At 40.0% G+C, this 13,125-nt stretch overlaps 1 protein-coding gene across 3 annotated transcripts in view; it reads right to left on the bottom strand.

The window, feature by feature from the left end:
• The window catches only part of Naglu (N-acetyl-alpha-glucosaminidase), a 192,890-nt gene that overhangs the window by 139,044 nt on the left and 40,721 nt on the right, over window positions 1-13,125 (bottom strand). For all 3 annotated transcript variants that reach the window (XM_076196766.1, XM_076196765.1, XM_076196764.1), the window contains 2 exons: window positions 10,601-10,819; window positions 4,789-4,950 (listed from right to left, as the gene is read on the bottom strand). In XM_076196766.1, coding sequence (XP_076052881.1) covers window positions 4,789-4,950; window positions 10,601-10,819 — 381 coding nt within the window. The remainder of the gene's footprint in view (window positions 1-4,788; window positions 4,951-10,600; window positions 10,820-13,125) is intronic.

Below are 13,125 nucleotides of genomic sequence, written 5' to 3'. Positions count from 1 at the left end.
GGCATACACCAGAGTAGATATGCAGTTCCCCAAGAGACTGATGTGTTCCCTTCTATATCGGCTCCTAGCTGATCATATTCAACTCCCCATATGTGATTGATATCCTAGTCATCTCTCAAATACCTACCCTCCTGGTAGATTTTTTTATGCCCCTGGCAGTGGACTCTCCATATGTGACAGATATCACCATCATCTTTAAAATATATACCTTCTTGGTAGATCATTCAATGCCCCTGGCAGTGGACTCCCTGTATGTGAGATATCTCCATCACCTTCAAATATCTATCTCTTGATAGGTCCTTCAATGTCCCTGGCAGAGGACTCCCCATATATGACTGATATTCCTGTCTTCAAATACTGTTACTCACAATCACTATTGTAAGAAAATAGTTACCTAAAAGTCCATGTGCCCAGTGACTAGCTTTGATAATCAGTGTAATCAATTATCAATTGAAGTGTTATCCTCTCCACTTCTTACAGTTAATACTTTATTGTGTTTTATATTTATAAATGAAGTTTTAAAAAACTACATAATTAATTATAATAATTTTAATGCATGAATAAGATTTAGTAATACAATAATATCAAATGTTCATGATTTTCCTCCCTTTGATTTGATAAAGAACCTGAAAACATGTCACAAAATTTTTGTTAATGTAGGGAAACATTTCTAATGTAATTAAGGCCTAAGAGAGTGATGTGATTGAGTGGAATGGGTGGAAATAGGTGTGCGCTTTGGACTCTCCTACCTCCCTTGTAAGTGGGAAGAAACCCTTGGTGTATTTACCTAGCTGTATTTACCTAGTTGTATTTTACGGGAAGGGGAGCTATGCTCGTGGTATCCCGTCTTCATATCTCATTTTATCTAGACTGTTTTTAAATTTGTGTATCGTTTTTGCACACACCACTTTCTCATCTAACTTGTTCCAAATGTCTATAACCCTGTGGGGAAAGCTTTTCTTTTTTAGGTCTCTTCTATAACTGTCTTTCTTGATTTTCTTTCCATGTCCTCTTGTATCTCTACTATCCCATTTTATTAGATCTTCTTTATCAATAGTTTCTATGCCTTTCATGATTCTATAAATAGTTATCAAGACTCCAAATGTCTATAACCCTGTGGGGAAAGCTTTTCTTTTTTAGGTCTCTTCTATAACTGTCTTTCTTGATTTTCTTTCCATGTCCTCTTGTATCTCTACTATCCCATTTTATTAGATCTTCTTTATCAATAGTTTCTATGCCTTTCATGATTCTATAAATAGTTATCAAGACTCCTCTCTCTCTTCTTTGCTCTAATGTCTGTAGCTCAAGTTTTACTAGTCTCTCTTCATATGATAGTTCTGAGAGTGTTGGTGCCAATTTTGTAATCGCTCTTTGTATTCTTTCAAGTTTTGTTATACATTTTTTGTACTTGGTGACCACGTCGCCGCTGCATAATCCAATCTTGGTCTTATCAAAGTGACCAGTATTTTCTTCACCATTTCTTTGTCCAAGTATGTAAATGCCACTTTGATTGTTCTTATTAAATTATAAGTTTCTCCAAATATTTTGTTTATGTGTTTCTCAGGGGACATATTACTCATAATAATGACTCCCAGGTCCTTCTCATTTTCTACTTTTTTAATTTCTTCCTCTCCCAATTTATATGATCCCACTATTCTTTTTTTGCTTCTTCCAAATTCCATTATACTACACTTCTTAATATTGAATTCCATCTCCCACTTCCTACTCCATTCCCATACTTTATTGAGATCACTCTGCAGTGACTCACTATCTTCTACAGTGTTCACTTTTTTCAACAATTTTGCATCGTCCGCAAAGAAGCTCATATAACTTTCAATTCCTTTATCCATATCATTAATATATATAGCAAACATTATTGGGGCCAGAACTGTTCCTTGTGGAACTCCACTAATCACTTCATCCCAATTAGAGTGTTTGTCTCTTATCACCACAATCATTTTTCTTTCATGCAAGAAGTCTTCCATCCACTTCAGCAGTTTGCACTGTATTCCTCTTGCAGTTTCTAATTTCTTTAGCAATTTCTTATGTGGCACCTTATCAAAAGCTTTTTTCAGGTCTAGAAATGCACAATCAGCCCATCCATCTCTTTCTTGTATTACATCTATTAGCCTCGAATAGAAACACATTAAGTTTGTGATGTATGATCATCTTTGCCTAAATCCAAATCCAACCTCATCAATCAGCCCATCCATCTCTTTCTTGTATTACATCTGTTAACCTTGAATAGAAACCCATAAAGTTTGTGATGCATGATCATCCTTGTCTAAATCTAAATCCAACCTCACCAGCCAGTCCACGATCACTATAGCTCCCTTTTAGACACTCTGCATAACATCCATCTAACCCAGGTGCCTTACCTGCTCTCATCATTTTAATAATTGCTTTTACCTTATCTTTCCTTATTTCTCCTCCATTTTCCTCATTCATCACTGTCATTTTCTCAGCACTTCCCACTGCAACTACCTTTTCCTCTATATCCTCCTTCATATTTAGCAACTCCTTACAATACTCTGCCCATTTTCCTCTTACTGCCATCTCTTCCATTATTATCTCTCCATCTGTACCTTTTACCTTTACTTCTCTACTTGATTCACCTCCCCTTCCTCTCTTAATTTCCTTCTAAAACATCTTTTATCACTTTCAAAATTTTCTGTCATACTCTTACCCCATTTCACATCTGCTCTCCTCTTTGCCTCCTTTATCTTATGCTTTACTTCTCTTTTCTTTGTACCTCTCATATGATTCTCTCATCCTATTTTGTAACCAATCTGTGAATGCTCATTTCTTCTCTTCTACAACCTTCTTTGTTTCCTCATCCCACCACTCACTACCTTTCCTTCTATTTCCTCCCATCCTCCTTGTTCTACACATCATCTTTGCACACCCTGTGACTCCCTCCTTGAAACATCCCCATTCCTCCTCCACTCCTAGTTCTACTCTATCCTTCACTCCCACCCACTCCTCTCTCAGCTTCTTTTTGTACTCCTTTTCTCTCATTTAAGCAGTTTACTCTAAGCACCTCCCTACCTTTTGTCCTTTTTCTTTTTCTCCATCTACCCTCCAATCTCATCTTACCTTCCACCAAAAACTGATCTGATAGTTCCCCACTCTCTCCCCTTAGAACATGTACATCCAAAACTCTTTCTACTCTTCTCCTGGTTACCACTACATAGTCCATTAAAGCCCTATCTACAACCCTTCCATCCTGGTCCTGGAGCTGGTCCTGGAGTCCTGGTCCTGGAGCCTCCGGAAACATATTCATAATCATATCACTCACCGCTCCATTAACACACTGAAAGACAACACACTGCTGCATGCCAGACCCCCTGATATCCACCCTTCTGAATCCTCTCTCCCACGTAAGGACAGAGTCCACTTGGCCAGACTGCGATGCGGTCACCACCCAGCACTTCTAAGCTACCAGAGGAGGCTGGACGACCGTGTTGTGAACAGCTGCCCAGGATGTAACACTTCACCCCATACCATACAACACATAATGGAAGACTGCATTATACACAATCATGCACGCAAACAACACAACATACACTCTATAAAGGATTTGTGGGAAAACCCAGTCTCGGCTGTGGCCTTCCTTGGGGAGACGGGACTGCTCGGACAGACAGTCTAGGGAACGACAACAACAACAACAACAACAACAACAACCCTTCCATCCACCACCCTCTCACATGTATACTTATGCTTGACTTTAACCCTGTATTTCCTATAATCAACTCTCTTTCTAGACACATCACCATCATCTCTCCACTATGATTTTTTCCTGGAACTCCATATTTCCCAACCACTCCATCTATTGGTTCATTTCCAACCTTAGCATTGAGATCTCCCAATACCACTACATTGACATTTCCCCCTAAACCCTCTATGCACTCTTTTAAATCTATTCAAAAAGCCCCCCTTTCCTTTACACACTTCTCACTACCAGGCCCATTTGTACTTACAACAACCCACACCTCCCTTCCCAGTTTCACCTTCATCCACATTAACCTTGAAGAAACCTTCTTCCACTCCACCATATGTTTACCTATCTCTTCACTTAATAGTATAGCCACCACTTCTCTCCCTCATCCTTTCTTCACTCCTGACACCTTCCCAACTACACTCCCAAACTCAAACTTGCCCCTCCCTTTCAACTTTCAATGCCAACACATCCATCTTTCTTTTCACAAATATACTGTCTATCTCTTCCACTTTCATTTGTACCACGTCCACATACATTAAAAGACCCAAACCTTATGGTTCTGGTTGGAAAACTCCTCTCAGACCCTCTTATACCTTTGTTTTTGTTTTTTTAAGATGTTTCCTCTGGGGCTACAGAGAGTAGGATGCCTACTCCTATCCCTGTCCCATTTTTGTCACCTTTTACAACTCAAATGGAAACACTCAGTAGGAATACAAGGACAAAATATTAGCTACTATCTACAATGTGAATATGCTAAATATAGTATACTATTGCATCTATGTATAGTTTGTTTTGTATATAAACCCTCAATTATCTTTTAAAATATTGATGCTATGCAATTTTCAATGGCATTTTTAAAATCAGAGGGAAAACAACTTTAGAAACACTAAAGACATTTAAAGAAATAAAAATAGTGTTACCCAGTATAATGAAATTATTACAGCATCTGCTAATATAGCTTTAAAGAAATTTGTAAGGAGGTAACAGTTAGAAATAGCATTGAGAATCTTGTTTTATATTGATGAAATCACTAAGAAGTTTATCTCCGCAGAAAGTTTGATACTCACTTGGTGATTTGGCGAGGCACATGGCCAGCAAAAGCAGGAAGCACTGGTATCATCCCCAATCCACGCATATGGTTCAAGATTTTATGCTGCAGTGCCAGAGTTTGGTTATGCCATGATGATGACAAAGGTCCACCCCATGCCTGAATATTGCCCATTCTTCCCCTAGAATAGAAATCATGTATCAATCAATCAGTCGATTCATTGGATATGGTTACAGTGAGGCAATGTACATTGATGTTTTGGTGTCCTCTGTGTGATGGCTGCAGTATTGAGTTCAGTGGTCTATCTTGAAAACTTGTTTTGTAAACTGGGTATGTGCTTTTGTGTGGATGTAATGTATAGTACGGGTAATAGGTTGTTGAATATGAACCCACCCTTGCTCCAACATTTACATGAATGAATTGGTATAGGAGGTAAATATGAGGGTGTTGGTGGGGAATTGGAGGTGGTTAGTGAGAGAGGGGGGAAGTGGGAAATAAGCCAATTGTTGTTTCCAGATAACACTACACTTGCGGCTGGGAAAGAGGAGGGTACTTTGAGAGTTGATAAACTGGAAGAACTAAAGAAGGAAAATCAAAACCTAACTAAAGAAATAGAAGAATTAAAAAGACAGTTAAGAGAAGTAAAGGATGAGAATGAGGAATTGAAGAGGAGTAATAAAGAGAATAAAGAGTCCATAGCAAAAGAGGTAAGTGGTTGGAAAAAAGTACAAGAGAACAATAAAATTAAATTTAGAGGTATAATGGAACAGCAGATGAAAGAACAAACTAAGGACACAGTTATTAAAGTGATGAGGGAGAAGGAGAATATAGTAAGAGACTTAGCAGATAAAAAGAAATGTATAATTATATTAGGGATGGAAGAGAAGTATAATCTAAATAGGACTACAAGAATAAAGGAAGAAAAGGAAAAAGTTAATAAGATGTTAGAAGTAGTTCAAGAAGATGAACCAGAAACACGGAAACAAATAGAAGAAATATGAGGGCTAGGGAAATATAATACAGATAAGACCAGACCAATTAAGGTTAAATTCAGGTCACAAACAACAGCAGAGAATATCTTAGCAGAAACAGGGAAACTAGCACACAGTGAGAGATATAAACAGGTATGGATAAAAAGAGAAATGAATAAAGAGGAAAGAGAGGAGAAAACAAAGACTACAAGCTAAGGAAAAAAATGAGAAAAGAACAGAGTCAGAAAAAGAGAAATTCTATTGGAGAGAAGTGAATATGAAATGGTTCATAGAAGAGAAATGGTTCATGAGAAATGGTTCATAGAAGAGAAAAACAGAAGGGAAACAGAAACACAAGGGAAGTAGCAGAAAATTAAAAGTGTCTTACACAAATATAGATGGCTTAATAACAGGCTTGAACAAACTGAATGATTATCTGAAGGAAAAAGAACCAGACATAATGGGAATTGTGGACACAAAATTGAAAGGTCCACGACCACCTAACAGTGTAGGACATGGTGCATATAATTATTGGATTAGAAACAGGTAAAACAAGGGGGTGGAGTTATGTTCCTGACTAAGAAGGATATAAATGTGAGGAATGTCACATGTGGAAAGAATAGAGATGATTATAATGGAAGTGGAGGATAAGGATGGGAAGAGCAGGAAGCATGTAGTAAATTATGTGCCTCCTAAAACGGCTTCATGGGAAGAGAAAGAACACAAAAATATGTTAGAAGACACAAGGATAACACTAAATAAGATAATGGAAGATGGAGGAAGAATAGTTGTAATGGGTGAATTTAATTGTAAAATAATCTGCTGTGAGGAGATGACAGTGAAGGGTGGAGATGACCTATGGGGAAAAGTACTACTTGATATGATTATAGAACATACAATGATGCAATGGATATAAGAGAATACTAGGTATAGAAATGAGGAAGAACCATTGAGACAGGACCTAATAATCACATCAGAACCCAAAATAGTGGACAAGATTGAATATAAGACACCAATAAGTAAAAGTGACCACATATTGGTTGAACTGGAAGTACATACATACATACATACATATACCAAGGCTTTTTACCCCTTTCACGGAAGGTAGCCAAAAAGAAAAAGGCAAAAAATCATTCCCACCCATTCCATCCCTGAATATTGTACACTCCACTCCCCTCCACCCTCCCTCTTATCTTAGCACCTCCTGAATGACGGGTCATCCCTGCTCCTTGTCCACTGCCCTGGGTCAGAGGCAGTGTCGCAAGTCACAGCACATCCACAGTAAAGCAGCTTCATTAAATTGGCGACCCCCCCTCTCCGTCCCCCCATGCATAAAAGGAGAAGATGGGGAGAAATCCCTTCAGGCTGCATCAAATTTTGCTCACACATACTACCTCATCCCCCATCCTTCAACCCATTCCACCTCATGCATCACAACATCATCCATATACAACCATTCTCCATTCACCCGTCTTTTGTCCTCTCCCGTCCTTCCTCAATAGACATTCTCCTCTTCCCCAAAGCCCCCTTCACCCCATCCACCCATCTCATCCTAGGATGTCCCCACATGTTCACTCCCTCCACATCTGCCTTCCATACCTCTTTTACTAGTCTTTCTTCACTCATTCTTTCTATGTGTCTAAACCATCCTAATACTCTTTCATCAACACTATCTCCCAGCTTCCTTTCCACCCCTGTTCTCCTCACCTCCTCATTTCTTACTCTATCTAGCCTAGTAACCCCCATCATACTTCTCACACACCTCATCTCAAACACAATCAAACTCCTTCTCTCTTCCTCTCTCATGCTCCATGTTTCTGCCCCATACAGTGCTGTTGGCACAATCACTCCTACATATAGTCTCCTCTTAGCATCCATTCCCAAATGTCTATTCCTGATTACACTTTTTAATCCACCAAGGCATTTACTCGCTTCTCTCAATCTACATTCTACCTCCACCTCCACTCCACCTTTTCCTGCCACATTTGCACCCAAGTATCTAAAACTATCCACGTCCTCCAGTCGCTCTCCCTTTATGCTCACTTCCAGTCTACAGCCACTTTCACCCCTTGTACATCTCATCACCTTACTTTTACCCACATTTATCTTCAGCTTTCTTTTATCACACACTCTCCCAAACTCTGTCACCAATTTCCTCAATCCCTCCTCTGATCCTGCCACAAGCGCAGCATCGTCCGCAAACACCAACTGGCTCACCTCCCACTTTCCTCCATTTTCTTTAACCATCTCCAATCCCTATCCCACCACCCTTGCATTTACCTCTTGCACCACCCCATCCATACACAAGTTGAACAGCTAGGGCGACATAACGCATCCCTGATGAAGTCCCACCTTTACTTCGAACTACTCACTCTCTCCATTTCTAATCCTGACACATGCTCTACTACTCTTGTAAAAACTCTTGACAGCTCCTAGAAGCTTTCCTCCTATCCCGTATATCCGCAAAACCTCCCACACTGCCTTCCTATCTACCCTGTTGTAAGCCTTTTCCAGATCCATAAAAGCCTAAAAAAACATCCTTACTTTTTCCTATAGCTTTCTCACTTATCTGTCTTACCACAAAAACCTGATCTACACAACCTCTACCCGTCCTAAATCCACACTTTTCCTCACCAATTACTCCCGCTCTTCCTCTCCTAATCCTCTCAATGAAGATCCTCCCATAAGCCTTCCCAACTACACTCAACAAACCTTTCCCTTGTAAAGCAGAACTATACAGGCACTCTATCCTCTGTTAAACAAACATTAAATAACCTCACCAGCCAGTCCACCATAACTGTACCTCCTTTCTTCAGACATTCTGCATGGCATCCATCCAACCCAGGTGCCTTACCTGCTCTCATCATCTTAAAAGCTGCTTTCACTTCATCTTTCCCTATTTCTCCTCCAGAGAGGAAAAGTTTGAATGTGTTTGAGTTTCATTGTCTGAGAAATACGGTAGGGGTTACTAGGTTGGATAGAGTGAGAAATGAGGAGGTGAGAAGGAGAGTGGGAGTGGAAAGGGAGATAGCAGGTAAGGCTGATAAAAGAGTATTGGGATGGTTTGGACACAATGAAAGCGAAGAAAGATTAGTAAAAGAGATATGGAAAGCAGAGGTAGTAGTGAATTTCAGGGGATTACCAAGGATGAGATGGATGGATGGTGTGAAGGGGGGATTGAGCAAGGCAGGAATAGGGATGAATGGAGAGTGGCTGTGTATAGATGATATCATTACGCAAGGAAGGAGTGGGGGATGGTGGGGTTCGGGGGTGCTTATGTGTGAATGATATTTTGATGCAGCCTGAAGGGATTTCTCCCCATATTCTCTTTTTCAGCATGAGGAGATGGAGAGGGGGAGTCACCAATTAAGTAAACTGGCCTTGCTCTGGATGTACTGTGTCTTGCTACACTGCTTCTGACCTATGATAGTGAGTTGTTGTTGTTGTTGTCGTTCCCTAGACTGTCTGTCCGAGCAGTCCCGTCTCCTCAAGGAAGGCCACAGCCGAAACTGGGTTTTCCCACAAATCCTTTATAGAGTGTATGTTGTGTTGTTTGCGTGCATGATTGTGTATAATGCAGTCTTCCATTATGTGTTGTATGGTATGGGGTGAAGTGTTACATCCTGGGCAGCTGTTCACAACACGGTCGTCCAGCCTCTTCTGGTAGCTTAGAAGTGCTGGGTGGTGACCGCATCGCAGTCTGGCCAAGTGGACTCTGTCCTTACGTGGGAGAGAGGATTCAGAAGGGTGGATATCAGGGGGTCTGGCATGCAGCAGTGTGTTGTCTTTCAGTGTGTTAATGGAGCGGTGAGTGATATGATTATGAATATGTTTCCGGAGGCTGGTATTTGGTGGTTGTGGAGGAAGAGAAGAGAGTATCTGTGTGTAATAAAGGTCTTTGGGTGTAGTTTTAATGTTTCTTGGTGTGTGTGGGTGTTCTGCTATGTAGTGTAGCGGGTGTGATGTGTTTGTGGTGGCTGCAGCAAGTGTTTGTGTGCCTCTCATGTCGAGGTGGTCCTTGACTTTGAGGACTTTTGTTTCATGGTGTAAATGGTCTGTAGGTGATGTATTTGTGCAGCCTGTAATTGTTTTTAGGGCTTTGTTTTGTATGATTTGAAGGGTGTTGTGGTGTGTCTCACTGAGATTAGGAGCCCATGCAGGACTCGCATAATTCATCACTGAGCGTATGCATTGTTTGTATATTGTTATATTAGTTTCTTTGTTTTGTCCAAATGTTGTTCCAGTGATTGACTTAAGTGCGTTAAGTCTAGGTGTGCATTTGTTTTTTATGTTTGTGAGGTGTTGTTTGAAAGACATGGATGTATCGTATGTTACACCAAGAATTTTCGGTGTGTTTGTGTGTGGTATTAGAGTGTTGTTGATGTAGAGATGAGGTATGTATTTGTGTTCTTTTGTCCAGTTGGTGAGAAGTGTTGCTGTAGATTTGGTTGGAGCTATTTTGAGTCTGTTTGTGATGAACCATGTGTTGAGTGTGTCAAGGTAAGGCTGGATTATTTCTGCAGCTTTGTCTGTGTTACGATGTGTGCATGTGATTGTTATGTCGTCTGCGTAGGAAGAGATTTGTATTTCTGAGGTGTCTGGCGTGGGTAAGTCATGCATGTATAGATTAAATAATGTGGGGGATAGAACTGAGCCCTGTGGTACTCCGTTCTTAATGTTTCTGATGTGCGATGATATACAGGGGTGACCCATCATCCATGAGGAGCTTAAGATAGATGAGAGGGAGGAAAGGGTGGTGGAGGTGGGTGGAATGGGTGGAAATAGGTACATGCCTTTGACTTGGCTAACTCCCTTATAAGGGAGCAAAGCTCTTGGTATTTAGATAGAACTGCTGCTCACCATGCCATGAATGCAGGTCCTGTAAAGAATTCATCCAAGTCTGCCTCCTCAAATCCAAGCTTTTTAAATACTCGCATCCACAGTGCCTCTTGAGCAGTGAAAGCCAGAGGAAGATTTATTCCATTTAGTGCCATCCAGTCAATCTCGCGTTGCCACCTGGTCCAGTCCCACCAAACCATTGAGTATGACACGGTGCATACATTTTGATAGTAGCGAAACCTGAAAAATATAAGTTTACAACTTGTCAATATATAGTCATCCCTTAACCTCTTCACTCCGGGGCACATTGCATGTCTGGCAGCATTAGCTGCCCGACGTGCGATGTTGCACCATAATAATTGCATTATAAAAAATAAAGTCAGTGCTCAATCATTCGTTCTCTTTCACCCGTGAATTTTGATAACCATAGAAAATATGATGAAGCCAGTTTAGAGAGAATGGAGGTTACGTAGGTACGACTACAATAAATATAATCAAGACGCCGACGTCGGCATCATCGCGTACCCACTTGCTCCTTATGACGCCTACGTAGGCGTCACCATATGGAAGTGGTTAATATTTGTGGTTAAAATTTGCAAGTTGCCACCTGGAAGTATTAAAAAAAAAAAAAAAAAAAAAAAAAAAAAAAAAAAAAAATTGGTCATAGGGTGTAGTCAGGTGAGGGCCTTCTGTGACAAAGATAGGAAGCATAGGACCCAGGTGTGCTTCCCTGGGGCAGGGATATGTGATGTTATAGACAGGATAGAAGAGTGTATTGATGGGGAAGGTGTATTTACCTAGTTGTATTAGACGGGAAGGGGAGCTATGCTTGTAGTGACCTGTATTTGTATCTTGCAACATCTAGTTTGTTCTTAAATTCTTGTATGGTGTTTGCACACAAAATTGAGTTTCTTTTCATGTCCCCTTGTTTTTCTTTAGTCCCATTTTGAACCCATAGTTTGCTTGAGTGCTGGGGGTAATGACATAGGTAAGTTAGGGAGTGAGGAATTGTTTGCAAGGCTCCAGGATGCGCTAGATAAGATTAGTAATAAGGGAGGGGTTTCTGTTTCATGTGGAATCTTTCCGAGGCATAGAGTTGGAGGCATGTGGCATTCCAGGGATATTGTGATGAATTGCAGGCTGGCAAAACATTGTAAGGTTAATGGAAGGGCATTTGTCAACAATTGGGATTACTTTTACTGTAAGAATCATCTATATACAAGGGACAGCATGCACTTGTCAACCAAAGGATTTTGGCTTCTTGCTGAATCCCTTGGGTGAGAAGTAGGTATCCTGCAGGGTTTTTTCAGGTAGATTATGTGGGAGTCAGGGGGGTAATATTGGAATATAGCTTAGGCAATAGAAGCAGTTCAGAGAGGGACTGTGAAAAGAATCACCTAATCAGGTGGACAGAGGATAAACTAAAAGTTTACTATACAAACAGCAGAAGCATAATAAATAAAATCAATTTGCCGTGAGGTAAAGCATGTGCAGAGAGAGATTTTATATCATAGCTATTACTGAATCTTGGATTGATATGACCGATACACATTTCCTTCCAGAAATCGAGATAGAAAGATACAAGTTTTTTATAAGGACAGGATTGGCAGGAGTGGGGGAAGAGTAGCACTTTTTGTTAAGAATACAATAAACTGTATTACCAACAATTTGATTAGGGAAGAGGATAGTACGGAATCTATTTGGGTGGAGATTATAGGCAAGAATAAGAAACTTATTATTGGCGTCCTATATAGATCTAACCTCAGCATTGAGCAGACTGATCCCCTGATTCATGAAATTCACAGGGCATCCTAGTACAAAAACATTGTGATCATGGGAGATTTTAAGTATAGAAACATTGCCTGGGAAATTTTAGTAGGACATCAAGAACCACAAAATTTCTTAGATATAGTGCAGGATAATTTCCTAAAACAAATGATTACCAATCCTATGAGGGGAGAAAATAATCTGGACTTACTTTTAACTAATAATGAGCACCTAACAAAAAACTTAAAAATGGGAGATAGTCTAGGCTCAATCATCAAGAAATAAGATTTAATATTATTTGGGATGAATTAAATAGTATGAATAATATTCTAATGCTGGACTTCAGGAGTTAATTTTTATGAGATGAGAGAGTATATAAGACATTTGATCACTTACGAGACCGACCCAGGGGGCTGTGATGGGCTAAGATACATGGTCAGTCTGGATGTCATCAGCGTAGTCAGGGGTCGGGTCACAGAGGGTAATATGCATACCTTGGGTCAGGTCACTTATAAGTGCGATGTCAAAAGACCAGTCAGCGATTTGGATGAAATGTACAGAGACCTAACAGCTTTAATTATAAATGCTCAAAATAAATCTATTCCCCTCAAGTCAATAGGAAAGAATAGTAATACTCTCAAATGTATAATGGACAGGCTGAAATATGAGGTTGGAATGAAAAGATTACTTTACATAAGAATAAAAAACAAGGAAACACACCTTAGATCCAAATATAATGATATGGCAAGACTTAAAAAGAATATGCACACAACAAAACA

Source organism: Oratosquilla oratoria, chromosome 13, assembly GCF_046742065.1.
Source record: "Oratosquilla oratoria isolate Oo_2021 chromosome 13, ASM4674206v1, whole genome shotgun sequence".
Classification (NCBI taxonomy): domain Eukaryota; kingdom Metazoa; phylum Arthropoda; class Malacostraca; order Stomatopoda; family Squillidae; genus Oratosquilla; species Oratosquilla oratoria.
The sequence above is the reverse complement of the archived record's forward strand: the minus strand, read 5'-3'. Positions and strand labels throughout refer to the sequence as shown.